Source organism: Lepisosteus platostomus, chromosome 6 (genome assembly GCF_059453375.1).
Source record: "Lepisosteus platostomus isolate fLepPlt1 chromosome 6, fLepPlt1.hap1, whole genome shotgun sequence".
Classification (NCBI taxonomy): domain Eukaryota; kingdom Metazoa; phylum Chordata; class Actinopteri; order Semionotiformes; family Lepisosteidae; genus Lepisosteus; species Lepisosteus platostomus.
In genome coordinates this window covers 29,678,741-29,700,143 of record NC_142616.1, presented here as the reverse complement: position 1 = coordinate 29,700,143, position 21,403 = coordinate 29,678,741, and the positions used below count along the sequence as shown (strand labels likewise).

Genomic DNA, 21,403 nt, shown 5'->3' with positions numbered 1-21,403 from the left:
GATGACAATGTGTTGACTAGGCTATTTTTCTGACAGTGCCACTACAGCAAAAGTGTATGCTTACATTTCCACAACAAACACTTCCAAAATACCCACAACGTTGTCAAAACCACCTTTCAATAACATTACAAACAAAAATAAAAAAAAATATCATTTTTATCATAGGCTTAAGGAAAAAAAACACGATACCACAAAAGCCAGAAATGTCAGTCTCCGAAGACAGGTTGAGAACAAGTGACATACAGAAAAAACAAATGTAGTTACCCAAGGTGTTTTCTGAGTTTCTGATAAATGCAGGAAAAAAAATGCAAGAAGTGATACGATAACAGTAAAAGTATCACCTTGACTGGTTGGTTGTTGGTTTTTGAACTATTCCTGACATCCTATAAGCCTGTCACAGCTTACAACATATTTCTTTAGCTTCACTTTTAATAAAGCAAATCTGCATCTCTGAATACACATCCTGTAGAAGATGTGCTTATTCCAGCCTACAGCACAAAACTGGCTTGTCTTTGTAGGAATACATTTAGCAGTGATGTAATTAATTACAACGTGTTATAAAAATTCAATTCCCTCCTCTTAGCAATGTGAAGGAGTCACATTTACTCCAGCTCTGAAACCTTTAGAAACACAGCATCAGAATTGGAACGGAAATGGACGATGATATGAATAGAGAAAGCTACAACAAGACTAGAAAACTTTACCTGCAGTATTGCCTAGAGGGATCGAAGTCATAGAAATATACTAAGGCTTCTCTGTCTTAATGAAAATGTTTACAAAGAGAACTGAATTAAAGGAAACAAAGGACAAGGAGAAAGAAATAATCACAGTGGCAGTGCAATAAAAAACTGAAATTTGATCTTTTAATTATAACTGTATTTTCTTTCAGAAAATAAAAATTATAATGACTTATATTGAAGTTCTCTAATGCAGCACATTTTCTAGTGAAATTGTAACAATTGTTGGGATTACACTGGATACAGTGTTGGGCAGATGGCCAGAAGCCCACTCTTGTTTAAAAGGCTTTACAGGCTAGAGGCCCAATAGGAGCATGAAGGAACTGCCCCTGTCTCTGTTCCTTCACTGCCAGTGTGTTCTCTATTCTTCAGTGGAAACCACACAGTGGCCTAATCTTATCAGATCTCAGTAGTTAGTATAGGGATGGGAGATGCCTAAGGAAAGACGGGTTGCTGGTTTGTTTTCATAGTGCTTTTTTCTCATATTTGGACATCTTCCCTTGCCTGACTCACTGTTTGTTCCACTAACCACGATTCTTGGATCTTCCTCCAACCTGGATCACCCGATCTCGTGAACCCTCTCCAGTGCTCTTGCCTGTGTAGTTATCCCTTCAGTTCTACCTCATGTGCGTTTTCTTGTTCCACCTGAGCCGCATGCCTGCCTATCTGCAACCTCTGCATGGCTGCCTGTTGCACTCTATGCCTTTCTGCTGGCCTACATCCCTGCGGTCTGCCGCATACACCCCAACTCCTTGCTGATTGGCTCTCTCAAGATGAGCTCTCATCTCCTCAGGCATAACTTGGTCCAACACAAGGTGAAATCCTTTGGATAAGATATTAAACTGAGGTCCTGTCTACCTAGTCATTAAAGCTCCCATGGCATTATTCATATGAGCAGGAGTGTTAACCCCTGCTGCCCTGGCTAAATTCCACTTTGCACTGTCTGTCCTCCCTAAAGTTCCTTCTTAATTCAATTTACAAACCAATTTCTCACTCTTCCACTCACTCTCTGATGTTCTGTATAGTGGGGCTACTGGCACACTATGCATGCTGCACATCACTCAGGTGGGTACTGCAATTTCAGGGTGGATGATGTGGGTTCCTTCCAAAATGTCAAGCTCTTTGCATCCCTTTAGGATGGAGGTATATAAAAAGTGGTATATAAATGCAACAAATTATTATTCTAAACATTATATACTGTATGGAATATTTACACCATAGAGGCATAAACATTTGTAACAGTCTTGAAGAGCCTTCAAACTCTCACAGGAGTTTATAAATGGAGTTTGAGATTTGGCTAAAGTACCAAAAAATCTGTCCAGAAACAGCATGAGCTACTGATTTATACTTTTAATATTTTTAAGGTCAGAGAATTCTCTCTTTTTCTTCCGGGAAATGGTACTGATGAATGAAGTGTGGAATGTCTTTTTTGAATATCAACTCTTCAGCAGAGAAATACTACAATGTGGGAAAAAATAAAATATGCTACATTCCATCAAATAGAAGGGTTTTCTTTTAATCAATATCTTGAAAAACCATTAAACATGTTTCAGGAAACAGTTTCCTTCTCCTCTTCTCCTTCACATGTCCTTTAAAGCTTCTGTCATCATTTTAAATCTCATTGATTTTTTTACTCTCATGCCTGAAATCCAATAAATCAGATGGAGATGATCCATTTTTAAATATTGGTATCTAATTACACAAAAGTGATAAGGACCTATTCATGTTTGTAAGATGCATGCTGTCATTTAGGATTAGTTTATCAAAGGACATGTGAAGCTTTTTCCTTTGCCAGTATCGAATGCTCTGGATGTTATATTAAATAAGACAGGCCTTACTTGACTTCACAGGAGTGCACACTTAACTCCTTATGCAGCAACCCACTTGTGAGGTTATAAACCAGGACAGACCCATTGCTTGTACCTGAGAGAGACAAATGACAGAAAGGTACATTATGTTATTTATATTCCTGTTATTATATGATCACTTCATCTCCAGTCTCCTTAGGGCAAAGCAATCAGATAGGTTTCTTTTTGGAGCCCATAAAAGCAAGTGGGTTTATGAGCAGCTCTGGGACATTATAAATTGAATTTCTTAATATGTGTACACCCTTGGTAATAAGACACATCCACCCTTTTAGAAATACAAATTTGTTCCACTTGAAGAACTGGTTCTTTAAAATAAATAATGATCAACTTTGTTAATACAGTAAATGATCTCTTTATTAAAGCTAATTAACTGCTTTTCATTAACTGTGTTCAGAGAGAAACACAGTTACTCTTTACCCATTACTGTTCCAGACGCGTTCCCTCAGCCAGGAGGCATTATTATATCATCTGCAGCTCTGAAGAAATGCGTAGTTTTGGTTGCTCTCTTCCGTTTTGTTATTAGGGTTCTATATGTTTGCTATTTATAGCCTCAGCCTCACTGTTGAAAATTGCCACAGGCTAATTTAATCTGTACAATTAATAAAATATGATATTTTGCAATCATACATTTTCCCCTTATAAGAGAAGCAGTTTGCAAAGTTTCTTTCCTGTACTTAGCTGTGTTGGTTCTCAGAGCGTAATGCTCACCAAGAGGAACAAAGAAGGAAATGAAGCTTTTTTTCAGAATCCAGATTAATTACCTGCTGTTTCTGAGTCACTACCACCTAAGTGCAGGCTGACTGGAGATGCAAACCTCCCATAAAACAGCTAGAAGAAACTCAGTGTTGTCAGCAGTAACAGCCGGTGCCCTGCAGTGTAAAAGACTAAGAAGAAAAAGTGTGGGAGCCTGACTTGAATGGGATTCAGTCAGCAATTTCCACCCCTGATGGTTCAACACAGCTACAGCATGCAAGTCATTGCGCTTCCCTTGTCAATTCTATCTAGGTTTAAAAGTTTGGTTCACATTTTTAATTTACTATTTAAAAAGTGTTGCATTATCACAGCATTAGTTAACCCTGAGTGAGTGAGAACACTCATGCAAATCTAGAGTGGGACTATGGCTGTCAATTCTGCCACACAGCCTATTGTACTAATAATCGAAGCTATTTCTGTGGGAGAAATGTTGCAAAATTGCAGAAAGATCAATGAAACATGACACTGCCATTACTTCCAAATAGTCTTCCGAAAATATGAATTCATATAAATCAGAGAGGAAATTGTCCTTTGGTCCTGCTTCTTTGAAAATGCAGAGAAAGAGTTAAACAACAAGCAACTCAGCTGTCATTTTAAATATACTATTCTTACGTTAATATGTTAACTGCTCCAATCATGCTAATTACAAGACTAACAAAAAGAAGAAGAATTCTTTCACAACTAAGCTGCTTTCCTTTTTGTTTCTGCCCGTGTATTAGTGAAACATTGAACAGAGGGGCTAAATTAATTAAAATGACACAGTTAGCAAATTAATAATTGAAGGGTTAGTTTCAGCAAAATGAGAACACTGTCATGAAGAATGGTGCTTGCTTTAATATAAATTCATTAGAAGATGCCCTTTATCTTGAATCCTGCAGCTCACAGACATATTCTGCACACAAGCTCTATAGATAAAGACTTACTATAGCTCAGGTCAATTTCCTGTGATGAGGCTCATTAATAGGGGTTTCCACCAATAAGGGTAATAATTAACAAAACATTGACTGAAGATTAGGGCTGTGTGTAAATCACAAAGTCAGCATGTCTCAACAATTCATTTTGTGGGAAAGTATGTCTGCGTATTTTAAAGATGAGGTATCTCAAACAGACAAAAACTCCAGCAATGTAACCCTCTCCAAGCCAGAAGAGCTGAAATTAACAATAATCAGATGCACTGTGCACAAAACACAGGAGAAAAGATGTTAAACTGTTCTCGTTCTTTTTCCTTGTTTGATTGAGCTGAGGATAAACACTGCTGGTTCCAAGTGCTTCAGCCAGAAAGAGTCTCTGATACAGTTGCTGGGAATCCAAGAGCAGAAGGGTAAAAAGCCAAGCGGACTCTTTTTATAGTGAAGTGTCTGTTACAATTACTTTGAGGAGTTAAACTTCAACATATAATCCAGAAGGCACAAACTGATTTGGGCTTTTTTTCTCATGCACAGATGTTATCAGGAATCTTTTACTTATTACCCTGCCAATGCGCTGAACCAGGACTCAACTCATGTCTGCCATATGAATACATCATTACTGAGGCATATCACAAATACATTTTTCAATTAGTTGTTTAAACCGGTTGTACTCTTAATCCCATTGCTTCTTTGACTTATGTATGCCATTAGTGTCTTGGCAAGCTTTATTAAACATTTGGATCGGGAACATAAGATAACAGATTTGAATCAAACTTCTGCAACCGAAGGGCTCTTTTTCCTACATTATTCATTTACAGCAAACTATAAAGGATGTTGAACCTGACTCCACTATAATTCAGACACTTCTGAGAGAGCAGATGATGCTGATGAGATATAACAAAATAATGTAGGTGTGCCAGAGGCAACAAGTCACTAATCACTAATACACTGTACTGCAATTATGTTTCCCTGATTTCTGCTTTGAAAACTGTCTGAGGTCTGACAGAGGGGAGCCCAATTTGGACCTATCATTCTTAGTGCAGGACCTGGCGGCAGATTCGCCCCCTTGGCTTCAGTGATTAGGAATGGTCAGTACTGGAGAAGCCAACATGCCTCCACAGAACAGCAGACACAACTGCAGTCACCTTACACTCTTTAAATCATACCCATGTTTACCACTGAAGTCCTTCAGTCTTCCCTATACTCATAAACTTACAATAATGTTGCTTTTCTGCAATTATCTGCACATTTGGGATCATTCCTAAAACACATTTGGCCAAGGCTGGTACCATCATTTTATATTTGTTTCTGATTTATAAATGGGGCTTTTGTCATGGTACCATGAAAGAAGGTGATAACATTCAGATACACCTTTCCATGCATTTGCATACACTTTAAGTGATTAATAAATTATGATGGTAAAGGTTTTTACCAGCATGAAAAATGCAACATGCTAAAGTGCTGGCAGTAAAAGTACCAGCTTGTCGAAGGGAAAAGCTTAATGCCAATATATTCAATTTTCATGTAATTAATGTGTCAGTCTCTGACATGACATGATATTTCATTTAGTACATTAATTAAATCTACATTTGACATCATGTCAACACTGTATTATAGTGAAATCTGTGAAATTACCTTTCATTGCTCACGTTAACATAGGTACAAATCAGCTTAAGGTAGCTTTCAGGAGAAAGGACATATTTTTACTTGATTTTGTTTGATTACTTGACACAAAAAGAAAAGCAGAGCGTACCTGTCAGATTTTTGTTAAACATAATCAATTTGGAATCAGCAAACATGCAATTTGAAAATCTAAACACCCTTTTCTTCTGTATTCAGAAACAGTTGTGAATAGATTATTTTGCAGTTTATGTATAGATGATTTGTTGTACTCTTTCTATCCGTGTATGCCATAAACTAAATTAGAATAAGAGTAATTTCCCTTAATGTTCCTACAGTAAACAAATATTTGTTCGGGTCATATGTGTAATGCTAAATTCAGTCAAACTGAGCACTCTTGGTTTGCTTTGTCATTCCAACATTTCGTTCTCAGTGTTGGGCTCCCTCAGATAATCTTCCTACTCTGGTCGATGGCCATAGTCTCTCAGAAATTGAAATTATTGTTATAAATGTCACATTATTTATCCTGATGATATTGGTTTTATGTCTGAGATAACACAGCCTTTAGGGAGCTTTAATAGAGAGATACAGGTATATTGCCTCAACTTTAACCCACATGGAGACTTTTTTTCTTTTGGTCTTGAACCCTGTATAATCTCAATACATGTCAGAGATAGAAATAGAACTTCACATCTCCAGTTAATCTGTGACTTTCAAAGCAACTGATGTCTATTTTTCAAAGCACACAGGAGTAAAAAGAGGCTTCTCTGTGTCCAGTCTGGTTGCTAAATGAGCAAGGGGGTCCTAGATCCTGCACTACTCACCAACGGCCAGCAGGGGCTGATAGTGGTTGATGTTCTTAGTGGTGAGAGGAGGGCACATCCGGATGACAAAGGATGGATGTGGAAGCCCTGACAGCAGGCCTGTGAGGAGGAACTTCAGATGGACCTCCTGCTGTAAGGGGGCATGAGGGGGTTCATCTCCTGAAATCAGGCTCTGTCCTGTAAGGGACACATTAACATGCTTCATCAGCAAGTACTTCGGCAGCTGTCCTCACTACAGAATTTTTTCCATTGATGGATAACTGAAATTAAAGACTGAAAAGCTCACAGTACTAACATGGGTGACATCCTGTCACTACTGTTACTGTTTCTATTATTAATATTGATTCATTTCACACTTATCTAGGAAGGAACCATATTTTCCCCCAAAGTAAAAACAACTGGACTTGTAACACATTGATATGAAAGTTAACAAATAAAGAATCAAAACACACAAAATTATTTGATGGTAAATGAAACCAGAACAATTAATTACCACAAGATTAAGACAAAATCAAGGCTGATTTTGCATTTTAAGAATAAGAATAGGACAGTTCAGTGATATTACCGATCATGCTGTCGAGCGACAGATCGGGTATTTTTTTCTGATGGAGTCCCAGCGGTATTCCACAAAACGAGACAGGAGAGTAGAGAGGAAACACTCCTGAGCTGATGGAGAAAGAAATTAGAAGCTGTCTGTTCTGCTTCCTCAGTATTACATATTATTGCTGCATACACTGGATACAACTGTGCTTTTCTTCAGCTGTTCCATGTTTTACGCCTGCTGTGCACTGCTGGACCACAAGCAGGTGTGGCAAAAACTATACAGTCTCACGGACCCAACTTCATTACTGCTTTCAGCACCAAAACCTTTCAGAATATTGACAGTTTTAAGTATTTTATTTTCACATCTTTCCAGGAATAAAAAGCAAAGCTATATATAAAAATTAATATTTTCTTAAAAGATTACTGCACACATCTGGTAAAAGCACAATAACATAACAGGGAGATAACTGTTAAGAAGTCAGACTAAAAAAACAGTTTATTGCAAACTGCAACTACTGGACCATTACACGTGATGATCTGTTGTATGAAAGTTATAAATAAAAGGCTAAAAAAGAGGGATATGAGTTTTTGTGTTCATCACAGTATCACACTTCTGTGAACAGCATAAAGAATTCTAAATGTTTACTCTTATGGCATTCCAAAGGAAAAATCATATTAAATACTTTTTTCTTCTTTTTGAAATGTACATTTACATATACTACATATATCACTTCTGCACTTTAATACATCAAAGAAATTAGATTGCTTAGAACAAAAAAGAATTAAAATGCATTGCATACAGTACACCAGTAAACCAGAGCAGTGTTGCATGTGATTTACAAGTCCAAGTGCCAGAAGTAAAATGCAAATTTTACTGTGCTGTGTTAAAAAACTCTGAAAAAGCTTAGCACAGATGAGCATGCTTAGTGATAAGAAAGGGATACAAACTGGCTGATGAAGGTTAATGGTCACACAAAAAGAGAATGAAAATACCACTGTTTTCCACTCAACTCCCGTCAGCTAGAAAGCTCTTCGCTGTAGCAATGGTCACTAAAAAATGGCTCAAGCGTATGTTTAAGACACTGGTTTCTGAAAAGAGCCGACAAGAAGGGGAAAGTTCAAATGACTGAAAGAAAGGTGAAAGCTTTGTTCTTCTTACAAATGATAAAGCATGCCTGATGAGCCAATCAATCATTAAGCACCTGGGAGCTGACATCTTACAAAGCCCTACAAATCAAACGCTCACAGGTGGTCACATGAGCTAGATGATCACAGTATAAAAGCCTGACCTGGGGTAAGACAAGATACAAGTTATAGGCCTTAAAGGGTAATGGAAAAAAAACTCTCCACAGTTTAATCCTGGCTTGAAGGCAACACTGTGTACCTGTGGTGCACATTAGATCTGGCAGCATGAACCTTGAGTTCCCACAGCATCACCCTGCCATCGCTGATGATGAGGCCAGCAGAGTTCTCATTGACAGGACAGCACACGATGCAGTATGGTCGCACTGTCTTCGTCACACGAATTGCATCACACTGAGAACGCAGGTCATACACCAGCTCCTGAACACTCTGGTCTGCATCTAAACAGAGGATCGAAAAGAAGTAGAGTGAACAATTTAAGAAAAAGGAAAAAAAGAGGGTGCGAAAAGTAAAAAGACAATGAAGCAGGATAAAGGAAATATGTGGGTGAGGTGGGAAAGTGAATTTCTGAATTTATAACTCAGGACTGACAGGTACATTCACAGATGGAATATAAGAAAATGCCTTCTAATTTTAATGATGTGCAATAAAGTTAAAAGTATAAAACCAATAATCTTCAGTACAAGTCTTTTGCTATTATATTAGTATTCACAACATATATGGACAACATAATATTAAAGAAGGGATCGGAGAAGCTCAGTCCACTGTCACTTGCCTGTGTCCTCCAGCACACTAGAATTGGAGCGGCAGATTCTCAGAGTGATACAGCCATTTTCATGTAGACAAAAGAGTGCATCTCTCTGAACACATGGTATAACCTGCATGGGAGAAAGCATGCTTCATCTTCATTACTTCTTTCGAGCAGCATAATGTTGTATTTCAATGTTAAAGTATTTTAGGTTAAATCTGTTAGTCGCACAGACTGCAGATAAAAGACAATTTAAGCATCAGTCAACTCTAAACTTCACCAGAGCTAAATTATTAATTCATCCTAAATGACAGCCCTTTCCCATTACATTATGCGTACTTAACATTTATTGCACTTACAAACTACTAAGCTTTTCTTCTAAAAAATGCTATTTGGCATACAGATTCCATTAGAAACAGATGGGAGAAACTCCACAAATGCTGCAAAAACTTCTTGCCGTAACATTTCTTATACTGAGGAGCTGATCCAAATCAAATAAAAGAACAGATGTGCACAGATCAGAAACTCAACACAGTCCCAACAGTTGTGGGGAGACCCCCAAAGATTGCGGTCTTTTTAATGCACATCTCAGTAGGCACAGTAGCTCATCCTTAGCCTCTATACTCTGGCTGGATTTGCTGCCATATCTCTGAGAATATAATTTGTAATGCAAATTGCATCCCTGACATGTAGTTTATAATACTTAAGATACACTGAGCTCTTGTAAGTTCGTTGCAGTCACTGTGACTAATGCAGCGTGTCTCCTCGACTGTGACAGAGGGCTAGAGCACTCACTTGGCTTGGCAGGTGTTTCCGAATCCATGATTATAACAAAACAACTGTCTTATAATCAGAAGGCCAAAAGTAAATACACATCTCTGGCTGAGCATAATCTTTCTGAATTATCATCCTATGAGATGACTGTACTTTCAATATGCAAGACAGATTGCCACAAGCAAGACTGGAAAAGAAATTCATGGCATCAATCCGCAGAATTTTCATTACCCCCCAGGACATAGGATGTTTTCTCCTCCAGCAGTTTAGGATATAAAAAGCATAGAGATTGAATAACAACCACACGTTTAAATGAATCAATGACTTGCTCTAGCCAATATATTTATTAAATAAAATAGAGAATATAATGTATATTTTTTGTTTTTTATATAATAAGGAGGAAATAAGATTAGTGATGGGGCCAGCAGCAAACCTTAATGAACACACCTGGATATAAACAGAGAGGTCCCTGTATTCAAAAGTGGATTCTAAGCTAACCTCTTGGAGGGTCTTTAATTACAAACAAGAGTGGACAAAATAAACTAAAAATACTCTTTAAGCAATGACAGAACCTGAAAATATAGAAAATAATAAAACCGAAACCTAAACACTCCTGATTTGGCTGTTCTTTGACTTGTATAGTCAAGGTGGGAGTGTAAACCGTCCGACCTTGGGCAAATTGCTGATAGATATCGGAAGGATCCAATTACTGATCAACTTTTAAATCCTAATCACTTAAAATACATTACTAGTGAGGGATACGCTGTCCCCTGACCTCTCCAAAATATTATAATAAACTATTTGACCACACTCAACATATTTCCAGTTTACCTAAGGGATTTTAAAAAAGACAAAAAAATTTGATAATTAAAATGATTCTTTCCATTTATCTGACATTTCTCAACTTGTAGAATCTTAAAATGGTTAACATATAGAAGGGGACCCACTTCATCTACCACTCAAGTGCAACACCCACCTGTTTGATGTGTAGCAACCATTCTGAGCAACTAACCCCACTGCACCACAAATCAGGTGAAGAAATTCAACAACTGAATTAATAATGAACTTCTGAAATACCACAGTGTGCCCGAAATATAGCCAGGGCATTGGGGTTAACAACCTGGCTAAATTAAGTCCATGCAAACTTTAATGACCAAGTATTCAGGAACTTACCTTAATATCTCATCTGAAAGACATCTTCTTGTCACACAGTGTCCCCAGAAATCTTGGACCAGATATTAGAGTTCCACCTACTGGTCCACTAACACTACTTATAGCAGCAACCTGCTACTGTATCCAACTACTGACCAGGCCCAGCACTGCTTAGCTTCTAAGATCCTATGAGATCAAGCTACAAGGCAGAAACAATCAGTGGATCTTGAATAGATTCGACTAAAATAAACATCAGTGTTGGGAGTACACAGAAACCACTCCGAGACCCATGTTTTTTCATTGTGACCTACTACCTTACCACTTTAACGCACTACTTTCTTCTCACCAACCTTTCATTTAACAAGAACAGAGGAAATAAAAGAAAAATGCTTCGACTAAAATGAGAAGAGTTTTTTTTGTGTACCTGTATGAAAGGCACCCCCGTGCGCTCTATAGCCACAACCCCCACAGTCTGGCTGACCTCCAGGTCAAGGATGAGGATCTCTCGGGGGTACAGCAGCAGCATGTGGTTTCGCTTCGATGGCAAATATGACAGTTGCAGGCAGTCATTCAGCGTCACAGACTCGGCACTGGCAAGTAAAAAGTACACATTAAAATGTATTTCCATTGCAGTCCTTGATTCACAAGGAAACCTAACAGATTACAGAGAGCAGTTCTGATACAAAAGCAAAACTATAAAACTTTAATTAATCCCCAAACATGAATAAGAGAGCAGACATCAACACTTCCATTTACTGTACTTAGCCCTGCGTACCTTGCAGGCCCTGATGCAGATGCATGTAGAGAAGACTGACATTTATGCCTGGAGGAACAGAAGCACTATGACATAACTGGGCAATTCCACAGCTGCAGAGGATCTTTTTCCTTCTGAGTCATACATCATCTGTTTTGAAGTCACCACTTGGCCTTTAGACCAGTCCTGAGGTTCAGGCTTAGCTGGGCTTAGGAGCACTAATTAAAGAGTCTGCCAAGACTCTTGTCAAGTGCAGCATTAGTGGGATTAATGTGTGTGACCCAAGTCTGCAGGTCTTTAATGATTTTCCTGCAGGGAGCTGTAAAGACAGCAAAGGGGATGATAAACGTACTGAACCAGTGTCTAGTCAATTTAAACAGGTTCTTCTTACTCATATCTATCTTACTATTAACCAAAGTTGCTTTCAAAGAGTGACACTACCAAATTATAAACCTTTGTTAACTCATGCTGCATCAAGTACTTAGAACTATATTTACTCTATTAAAATAGGAATCCATCACTGCAGGTTTACTGCATACATTAAGAGATTTTAAAGACATTTCAAAGGAAAAAAACTGCATGCCTAATGAGAAACATGCTTTGGCATTCATATATACCCCTGCTAGGATTTGGGACAATTGAAGTGGACTCTTGCAAAGCACTTCCTGCCAGTGCCTAGCAAGGTGTGTTCTGGGGAACTCTAGTTCAGGTCTAATCTCTGAGGATAATACTCCTTTTCAAGAAGATAATCTGTCCCTCCCACCCACACACAGCAGCAGCTGACTATAACACAGCCCTGACAGCTCTCATGTTTGGAAACAAAAGGTTTTTCCTGCTGAGCGGGAAGCAAAATAACAGCTTCCCATGCAGCAAAGAATGAATGACTTAAGCTTGTGTTTTAATAAATTTGGGACAAACTAACCATACTCTACAGCTGTATCTTGACAATGAAAAAGCTTACTACAAAAGGCCATGTTTAGACATTTGAAAATTCTACATATACTGCAGCAAAAACAAAACTCAGCACCATCTTTTGTTTGCTGCATAAAAGAATGCAAGGGAGCACCAGACTATCACCAAACACTGCTATTATCTGTCCTTAAACAACTTTTCCTAACTTATTTTTTTTTAATATATCTCTCCAAATTCTCTTATTTGTTCCCAACAGATCTTACGGATAATCACTCACATGGTATTTACTACCAGCAGGATAATCAATAAAGAAAAGGAAAATGTTTTTAAAAAATGTCATTTGAAAAAACAGAGATGCACAAGACAATAAGCATATAAGCATGGAAGAGTTAAAATAGAACAAAGGGTGATCATGTTTTTTACCTTATTGCATTGTTAACTGCAAAGCAACATTCTTCTTTCAGCATAAAATGAAATTGAACCTATAATTTGCATAATTAGCTATTATCTTAAAAACAAAAGTCAAAGTCATTCAAATTTAAATTTGACAAGTAATGGCAATTTACATCATCAAACAGGTCTTGAAGAATATGTCTGATACCGGGAACATACAAGCCAATGATAATACCCTGTACACTTCTATTTATTTTAAGTGGAGCATTTGCATAATGTACTTTATAAATATAAATGCTGTCTCTAATTGTGGATGGAAACAAATGGCTGGCTTACTTTACAAAGTAAACAGTGTCTAAAACTAACACTTTTCACTATGTGGCTTAAATGTAGTGACAAAGCCAGACTACTATAAAACAATAAGACAGCAAAGGTACACTATATGGCACTGCAATCAGCACAACTCCTGAAAATCAATTATATCCATTTCCAAGACAGACCACCTAATGGGATCCTACAAGGGATAAGTAATAAGAATGATATACACTGTAGCCAAACAGCAGAAATAACAGCAGCCACAACACATTTAAACTTCTATTGATCTGAAAGGAGGAAATCAATGAACGCAGATTAGAGCACGAACACTGGCTGGGTATGGTACAAAACACCTGATGTACCTCAAGAAAAGTAAAGCTAATTTGAAAAAAATCTTCTCCGTATTAGCTTACCCATGCACCTGAAAAATATCATTATTAATGGTTCAGAAGGTGTTTCTGTCTGCTGAAGAGGTGCACTCTTCTATAGAATGGCACAGAGATGATAATAGGGAGCTGTCACAGCAGCCCTCTAGAATGGAGATCACAGAGGTTGATTCTGAAGATGTTCTGACCCCTTGATTTTTACATTAATCAATGTTCACCAGTTAGCTCATTATGCTTTTCACAGAGTTCGGGCCCCAAAACACCGCTTATCATACCACCTTCTGCAAGCTAGTTGAAATGTCAGATTTTCACATCATAAAATAGGCTAATCAACTTGGTTTTATTTCTTTGTACTCAGCTTGTTGGTTTTGTTCTGTTTTCTTTTATCATTGAGTTCTAAAGCTTTAGGTAAATAATAATGCCAAGCCTCATAAAATGAAGTACAGCAAACATTTAAATTGTCAGACTGCTGCCCGAACGCATAATTAATCTTCTGCAGTACAGAACATTTTTGCTGCCCAGTTTGTATTTCTTCAGACCATAAATAACAAAAAAAAACAATTCTTGTCCACATCGTTAAAAAGAGCAAGCTTATCAAGTTGCTTTATAACAAGCACATAAAAAGCACGCATTTTGCCAAGCAAGCTAGAATATGAAGGGATTAGATTAAAGTGAAAAGCCAGTATGACAGCAGTTCATAAAACCCTGCTCTGCAACAGGAGATTTGTTTGCCTGCAGCTGGCAGACTTGCCTAGGCTTCTCGTTGGTGATGAGGACTTTGACCTTGTTCAGGGCTTTCTTCGCTCCGGTGGGGGGTGCTGGCTTGTTGTGTAGGGGGCTGGAGTGAGGGCTAGAGATATACACTTTCTTCCCAGTGCTACCAGGGGCCTTGGACGGAGAGAAGTCAGAGATGAACACTATCCCCTCGCTTGTCAGCACTGGACAGGGAGAGACCAAATGAGAAAAATGTCAACCACAAACACATGCTCTTAAAACTATTCCTGTATTGGCTACAGAACAAAAAATATCAGACTTTAAAATAAAGATAATATGGCAAAATTTCGCATTTTTACTGCAATTGAACAGTTCGAAATATTTTTTCCTCCAAGTAAAGCTTGGTAATACTCTAAAACTACATTTAAGCTAAAAAAGAAGAGCTCCATCCATTATCTGAAAGCCACTCATGTGTCTCTGTCTCAAGGACTATTAGCTGGACCTGCCCATTACAGGGCACTCACAAGCTCACTGGGACAATTTACAGACACCAATTTACCCAGGCAGCATGTCTTTGGAAGGTGGGAGGAAACCAGAGAGCCTGAAGAAAACTCATGTGTGCACGAGGAGAACATGCAAACTCTACATGGAATGTTCCACTGCTCAGAACTGCAAGACAGCTGCTCTAACTTCCATTCTGCTGTGGAACATTCCATGTAAAAAAACAAAATTAAAAATCCTACATTTAAAAAAAAGTAAGGATTATAATACAGCCTCTTGAAGATTATCTTTCAGGTCTTTAAAAGAAAGTCAGGAGAGTGAAATATAAATAGAGTCCATGACAAGCATTTTATCCCTTAGCTGATCATGACGTGTATAAACTGGTGTTCTCTTCACAAATGTAGAAGTGTGACATTAAAATCTTATTTTAAAATAATGTTTGCTGGTTTTGGTTTCCAAGAGCAGAAAAAGAGGTAATTAATTTGAAATGTGTTAAACACCTAATTCATAGAACAGCTTCAAAGTGCACATGGTTCCTTCCCTTTAGATTTTGCTCATTCTCTAATGAATCTTTGGAGAATAAAAAAAAAGCAAAACTTGCTAGGCGAGGACATGTTATGCTGGACAGTGGACCTACGGGCCAGGTTGCTGGGGTCGAAGGGGTCAAAGGAGAAGGAGAGGATGTTCTCAGCGTAGCTTTTCTTCCACAGCTTGGTCCCAGTGTCAGCATTCCACAGCACAATGTAATTGGGAGGATGCACAGCTAGCAGCAGGTCCCGGGAGGCATCCTGATTCCACAGCCACTCCATGTCTGTCGCAGAACACAAAGCAATCTTTGCCAGCTCACTGCTTGGAACGCACAGCCCACTCTGCACCAGCTACCCACTCCCAGAAGGGATAATTCCGTTATTACCCGAGAACAGACTCTACTCGCCACCCTGCACATAAGGTAAATTTAATAACAACTGCAAAACTCTTCAATTCCATTTTATAACTAAACGAGACACAAAGCCCTGTCTGTTCATTCTGCAGGATACAGGGCATTTTAGAAACAGTGAAAGGCTTTTAAAAGCATTTTTTCCTGTTCCCCATCTTTCACAAGAGAACATGGTGAGGACCACACAATTCTGTACAGATGTACTCCATTAGTGTAGCAATAACGCACTGACCCTCACTTCTCTCCTTTCAGGCTTTTTTGCAGGTGTTCAGTTCCGTTAATGGTTAGCAGATTTCATCAGTGACAGGTTCTAATAATGGCTATCAGACTTTAAAATCAATAGAAGAAAAGGAATGAAAGACAGTGAAAGAAAGTTTAGTCATAGACATTAAAATTGGTAATCCCTTAATGGAATGAGAGGCATTAGAGAGACAATTTTCACAGTTTAATGAAGGAAGCTCAAAGGGGAAGAAGAGTGGGTGACAATCAACTAATTACTCCCACGGCAGCAAGAACTGTTCTGAAGATCCACGCACACAGAGTAGGGTTACACTGCAGATGTGATTAATTTGGGAAATGCAGTGGCCAGGAAGTGAGGTTAGTGAAGTATGAAATATAAAACCTGCTGTCTACCCCTGAGTGGGACAAAACCCTATAGAGGATTATAAGCATCAAAACAAACATCCTCTCCTTCTGGCATGGTAGAGGCAGCAGGGACACTCAGGAATTAAAGACTTGCATATGCATTTTGACAAAGGAGAAAGAAACACTATTGTACGTATTCAGCTTTGACTCAAGAGTAACAGATCTGTCACAGCATCACTGGGGCCTTGTGCATTAATTCTTTACAACACAGCAGAATCACATAAACACTGCATAGTCAGTGATCTCTGATGAGCCAAGAAGGATGATAATGTTGCAGTGATGTTTTAAAGTCTAAGATCCCAGTACATTTGCCTCGCAGCATGAGCTGATTCTGAAAAGGCAGTCTCAGTTTACTCATGGAGATACTCAGCCACTTAACCACCCCATAGGGCCAGCACTGTGGAATGGTGGTGGCAAAAGAGTTCATTTGTCAAACAACCCATGGCAAAACATGGCTGAGGCAATTCTATAATTCAGTGGTGTCCAAATTGTTATAGTATCCATGAATTGGCTCCTTTACCATCTGCAAACAGCATGACCCACTGTAAAACAGCACAACAGGGACACAAGGGTACAGGCCAGGTCATGAAAAAAGTAAAGGCACAAAAACATAACTAATCCTGTAAATCAAAAGAATAATCAACATGAACACTGAATGTCTTCATCAGAATGTATAAGGAGCTAAAACAATGAGAATAATACTAAACTTGCTAAAGCCTTCCTTGGCACGCATTAAAAGCATTGAGCTCTTGCAGTGAATTAACAGCTTGTGGCCTAGTTTGCACATCCGCCCGGCCAAACTTCCTGAATACTGTATAGTAGGCATTATAATACACTCCTTCCTCACCTTGAATTGGCTTGGAGTGTTCCTGAATTTCACAGCGCGCTGTGCCATTCCCCACATCCCACACAATGATCTTCCCAGACATGTCTGCAGACGCCAGGCGCAGAGAGTATGGGGATCTCATGCTGTGGTGGTAGTTTTCCCTAGCCCATTTCACCTATTGGAAACAAGCCTGTTTGAAAATACCGATCATCACCCCTGTGATAAATACCAGAACCAGCCCTGATATTCACAGACAGCAAACAATGATTTTACAATATAGTTACAGATGTTTGGTATCATCCCAAAAAAGTGCATGCAGTTTACAAAAGTGGTTAACAAGATTAAGCTGCAAAGTGAGAAATGAGCTAAAGAATCCTGAGGACAAGCATTTATAAATTACTCAACAATGGACAACTATTACTCCAGCACTCACTCATAGTGAAATGAAAGAAAAGCAGATGAACATCAAACATTTTGAAAGTTTTGTTTTAGTTTTACCACTTCCTATCACACTTTTCTTGGAAGTGTGAAACTATTTTTAGTGGACACAAAGAATACTTTTGTACATACCGAGTGCATTAAATCACCCTTTGTCAAGGACTCTTTCATTTAGTACAGATCACAACATATTAAATTTAAAAAATACACTGGTACCAAGAAACAGAATATCTAAGTATGCATAGTGAATGTGATTAATCACCCTGGTTGTCATTTTCATAATTTCAGTGCATTATACATTCTGCTTTTGGCTCTCATAAAAAGCTCCACACAACAGGGTTGAGAGCTCTTGACAAATACGGACAATGATCTCTAATTCACCTTTGGTACTGAAAAAAATAAAAAATACAAAGGCTGCGTGGATTACCTTGACAACATTAGCTTTATGCCTCTCCAGGACCTGTATGGTCTGTGCAGTTTTAGGATCAATGATCAGGACAACAGAATGACAGCCTTGGGCAATCAATCCCTGCCAGCCCCTGTGAAGGACAGAAACAGACAGACATCACTTCTCCAAGGACAACAAAACCCAATTACAGTACTAGCAGCACACGTAACAACCTGACGTCACCTTTAATAGCACTCTTCAGAACTCAAGAGCTTCACTGCAGTACTCGAAATGACTAGAGAAACTGAAAATAAATATGGTTACAGTATGCATACACTTCACATCAGTCAACCAACACAGACAAGATGTGAAAAAATTACTCCTCAACAGAGACTAAGGTGCTTTGACAGTGTAGTGTTATATCAGAGAAGCTAAAAACTGGATGAAGACCTATAAGAGCAGCCTGACATTCCATTACTGACTCTGTCAAACAGCAGTGCAGTTGTTTTATCTCCACTGCTTTTCTCATATTTACATATACATAAAATTAAATGAAGAGAAAGACTGATGTATAAACAGAAAAGAGGGTCATAAAAATCTTCAAAGTTTAAGTAACATTTCGTCTTTTCACATTTAATCTATTTAGGAGTTCTGCTTATGCCATCTAAAACATACAGCAAAGTCATAACAGATTATATAAAATTAAACTTTGGAAAGACAAAATAAGATGTGCATAACATGTTATATTTTTAATACAAACTTGTTTCTACTGATTCAAATAATTGGATTGAGTCTCGAACAGTATGTGGTGCATTACATGTGTTCCACTGATATGCCTCAGGGCCATGATTTTACCATGGGATGAGCATTTGCACACAGACACTTTGCCTGAGTTCGATCGCTATCATTGTTTCTTATCCATTCTTTTTTCAAAGTGAATTAGCTTATTTCCTTATGTTCCCTTCTAACCATTCACTTTCCTTTAGTGCAAGGATGCTTTTGACTTCCAAAAAGACTTTTCATTTTACACCCAGGTTTGCCGGTACAGTAATGACTCAGCACATGCATGAGATCTACAAGATGCTGCCAGGTGAAAGTAGACACATAAACAAGTTACAATAGATTAGATAGCATCATTACCACTTTCTAGCCCAGGGATGAGCAATCTTGGCCCATCTGGAGAGCTGCAATGCAGACTTTCATTCCAATGCTTAAAGGCCTAAACTAGCTCATTACAGTCTTAATGAGACCAATTTAACATCTTCTCTTGGCTCTTCAGGTGTCGGAGCTTTTAAGAGACCTTGTAAACCTGCTGACACATCATCCCTAAAAGACCAGGGTGACCTATTCCTGCTCTAGCTTGATGTCCTGACTACTTGGTAATTGAAGACACCTTGTCACTATTTGTATGAGTAGAGTTGTTAACCACAGGGTTCTTGCTAAATACCAGTCTTGGTTGGCACCATTTGACCTTCCCGAGTGAGAATTTCTTACTTCACCTGATCTGTTGTGCAGTGAACCTGCTGGTTCAGACTGCCTGCCACGTATCAGCTGGTGCACTAACGGTAATGACGCATGAACTATGTACATTCCGCTCCCTTAGGTTGAAAAATGCTATATTCATGTGATAATTATTGCTACAGAGAAGTAAAATAATTCGTTTATATTTTGTTTATTATTAGAAGAACAGCAGTGAATAAAACAGCAGTTAAGTAATACATTATACGTTTAAGAACCACTCAGCTTGTTTTAACCGATAAATGACCTGTTTATATTTCTGTTACACGAGTCATTTCACTACTTCTCATGCCAAATAAACGTATACCGCACATTCTGTCGTGATTATCCGCAACAACAAACCAACCAAGCATTTCACATTACAGAGTAACTGAGAAAGGGAATTCGTCCAGTTACGGAAGTGAGAACAAGCAAACCAATAGGGACCTGTGAAGGTGTCTTAACCTTTAATGCAAAAATATTTACTCGTAAATAACTGACACGCTTCCTGGTTGCCGTTGTGTTATGAACTATAGCTACCAGAAATGCATTTCCTCGATGCATTTACTCACCAGTGCACGGCTGATTTATTCTGGATGCTGAGAGCACCCGTCAACGTCCGCGCTGACAGCTTGATATTCACTGTAATGGGATTCATATCGAGGGATGGCAACTCAAAATAAAATTATAAGAATAAATCCAGATTCTCGCTTTGCACACCGGTTTACCAAGCGAGCCCACTGTAAACAGGAAGTAGACATCAGCCAATGTTCATCGAGTGACGCGTTTCAAGTCCGTGTAGGAAAAGCGTTCAAGCAGGAAAAGTTCCCAGGGAAGAATGACTCTTCTTACGTTTCATTTGTTGAGTGTGAATTATTTATCAAGCAAGAGTAGAATTGCATCATTTATATTATTTTAATTCCCCAAACTGTTTGCAATAGCAAGGACGTGTCAATTAGCCAAGAGTATAATATACCTTATATATACTTATAAATGTACCGAAACCACATATTGCAAAAAATGAAATGGCTTAAATATATGTCGTTCTACTATTTGGACGTACAGTACAGTATGTACCAAATAGCTCCTTAAACAATGTAGGCGTAAAACAATAATTACACATATTGAGGGGGGAGTTAAAATGGAAAACAGAGACTTTCATGCGCGTAAACACACGTAGGTTAATAATTTATAATGTTAAAAATGCGTCTGCGTCCTTACCATTGTGTTCGACCATTATAAAGTACGGCATATCGATTATCTTTGGTACACTGGCTTCCATTCTCATGCAGAGAGCAAGGGCTGTGACATTGATTAATGATCTTGTAAAAACTATTCTTCAGACACTCCGGACAGTCTACTTTGCTTTATTTTTTCTGTTTTTCATTACACTCAGAAATCAATACAGACCACCGCACTTTATTTCATTCACATATTTTTTATCTCATTTTTTAAAGTTAAATAATCCATTACATCAAACCATCATGCAACATGAAACAAAACAATGATCAACGTTTTATGTAAATTGTTGCACTAGTAAGATTTTAAACAGAAGGCACTTTAACCAGAAAATGTCTGATTTTGTATCCTACCTGTACTGTAGATGTTGTTCAACTGAACACTCAAT

General features: G+C 38.3%; 1 protein-coding gene across 2 annotated transcripts in view; it reads right to left on the bottom strand.

Moving 5' to 3' along the window:
- Positions 1-20,559, bottom strand: part of wdr11 (WD repeat domain 11) — a 44,488-nt gene extending 23,929 nt beyond the window's left edge. Inside the window, exons 1-11 of one of the 2 annotated variants that reach the window (XM_088635243.1) lie at positions 20,349-20,559; positions 18,319-18,430; positions 17,475-17,628; positions 15,683-15,856; positions 14,582-14,768; positions 11,495-11,660; positions 9,172-9,274; positions 8,638-8,836; positions 7,276-7,379; positions 6,711-6,887; positions 2,576-2,660 (exon numbers count right to left, since the gene is read on the bottom strand). In XM_088635243.1, coding sequence (XP_088491369.1) covers positions 2,576-2,660; positions 6,711-6,887; positions 7,276-7,379; positions 8,638-8,836; positions 9,172-9,274; positions 11,495-11,660; positions 14,582-14,768; positions 15,683-15,856; positions 17,475-17,628; positions 18,319-18,430; positions 20,349-20,434 — 1,547 coding nt within the window. In that variant the 5' untranslated portion in view covers positions 20,435-20,559. The remainder of the gene's footprint in view (positions 1-2,575; positions 2,661-6,710; positions 6,888-7,275; positions 7,380-8,637; positions 8,837-9,171; positions 9,275-11,494; positions 11,661-14,581; positions 14,769-15,682; positions 15,857-17,474; positions 17,629-18,318; positions 18,431-20,348) is intronic. The other variant, XM_088635244.1, reaches the window with a different exon arrangement.
- Positions 20,560-21,403: the final 844 nt, after the last annotated feature.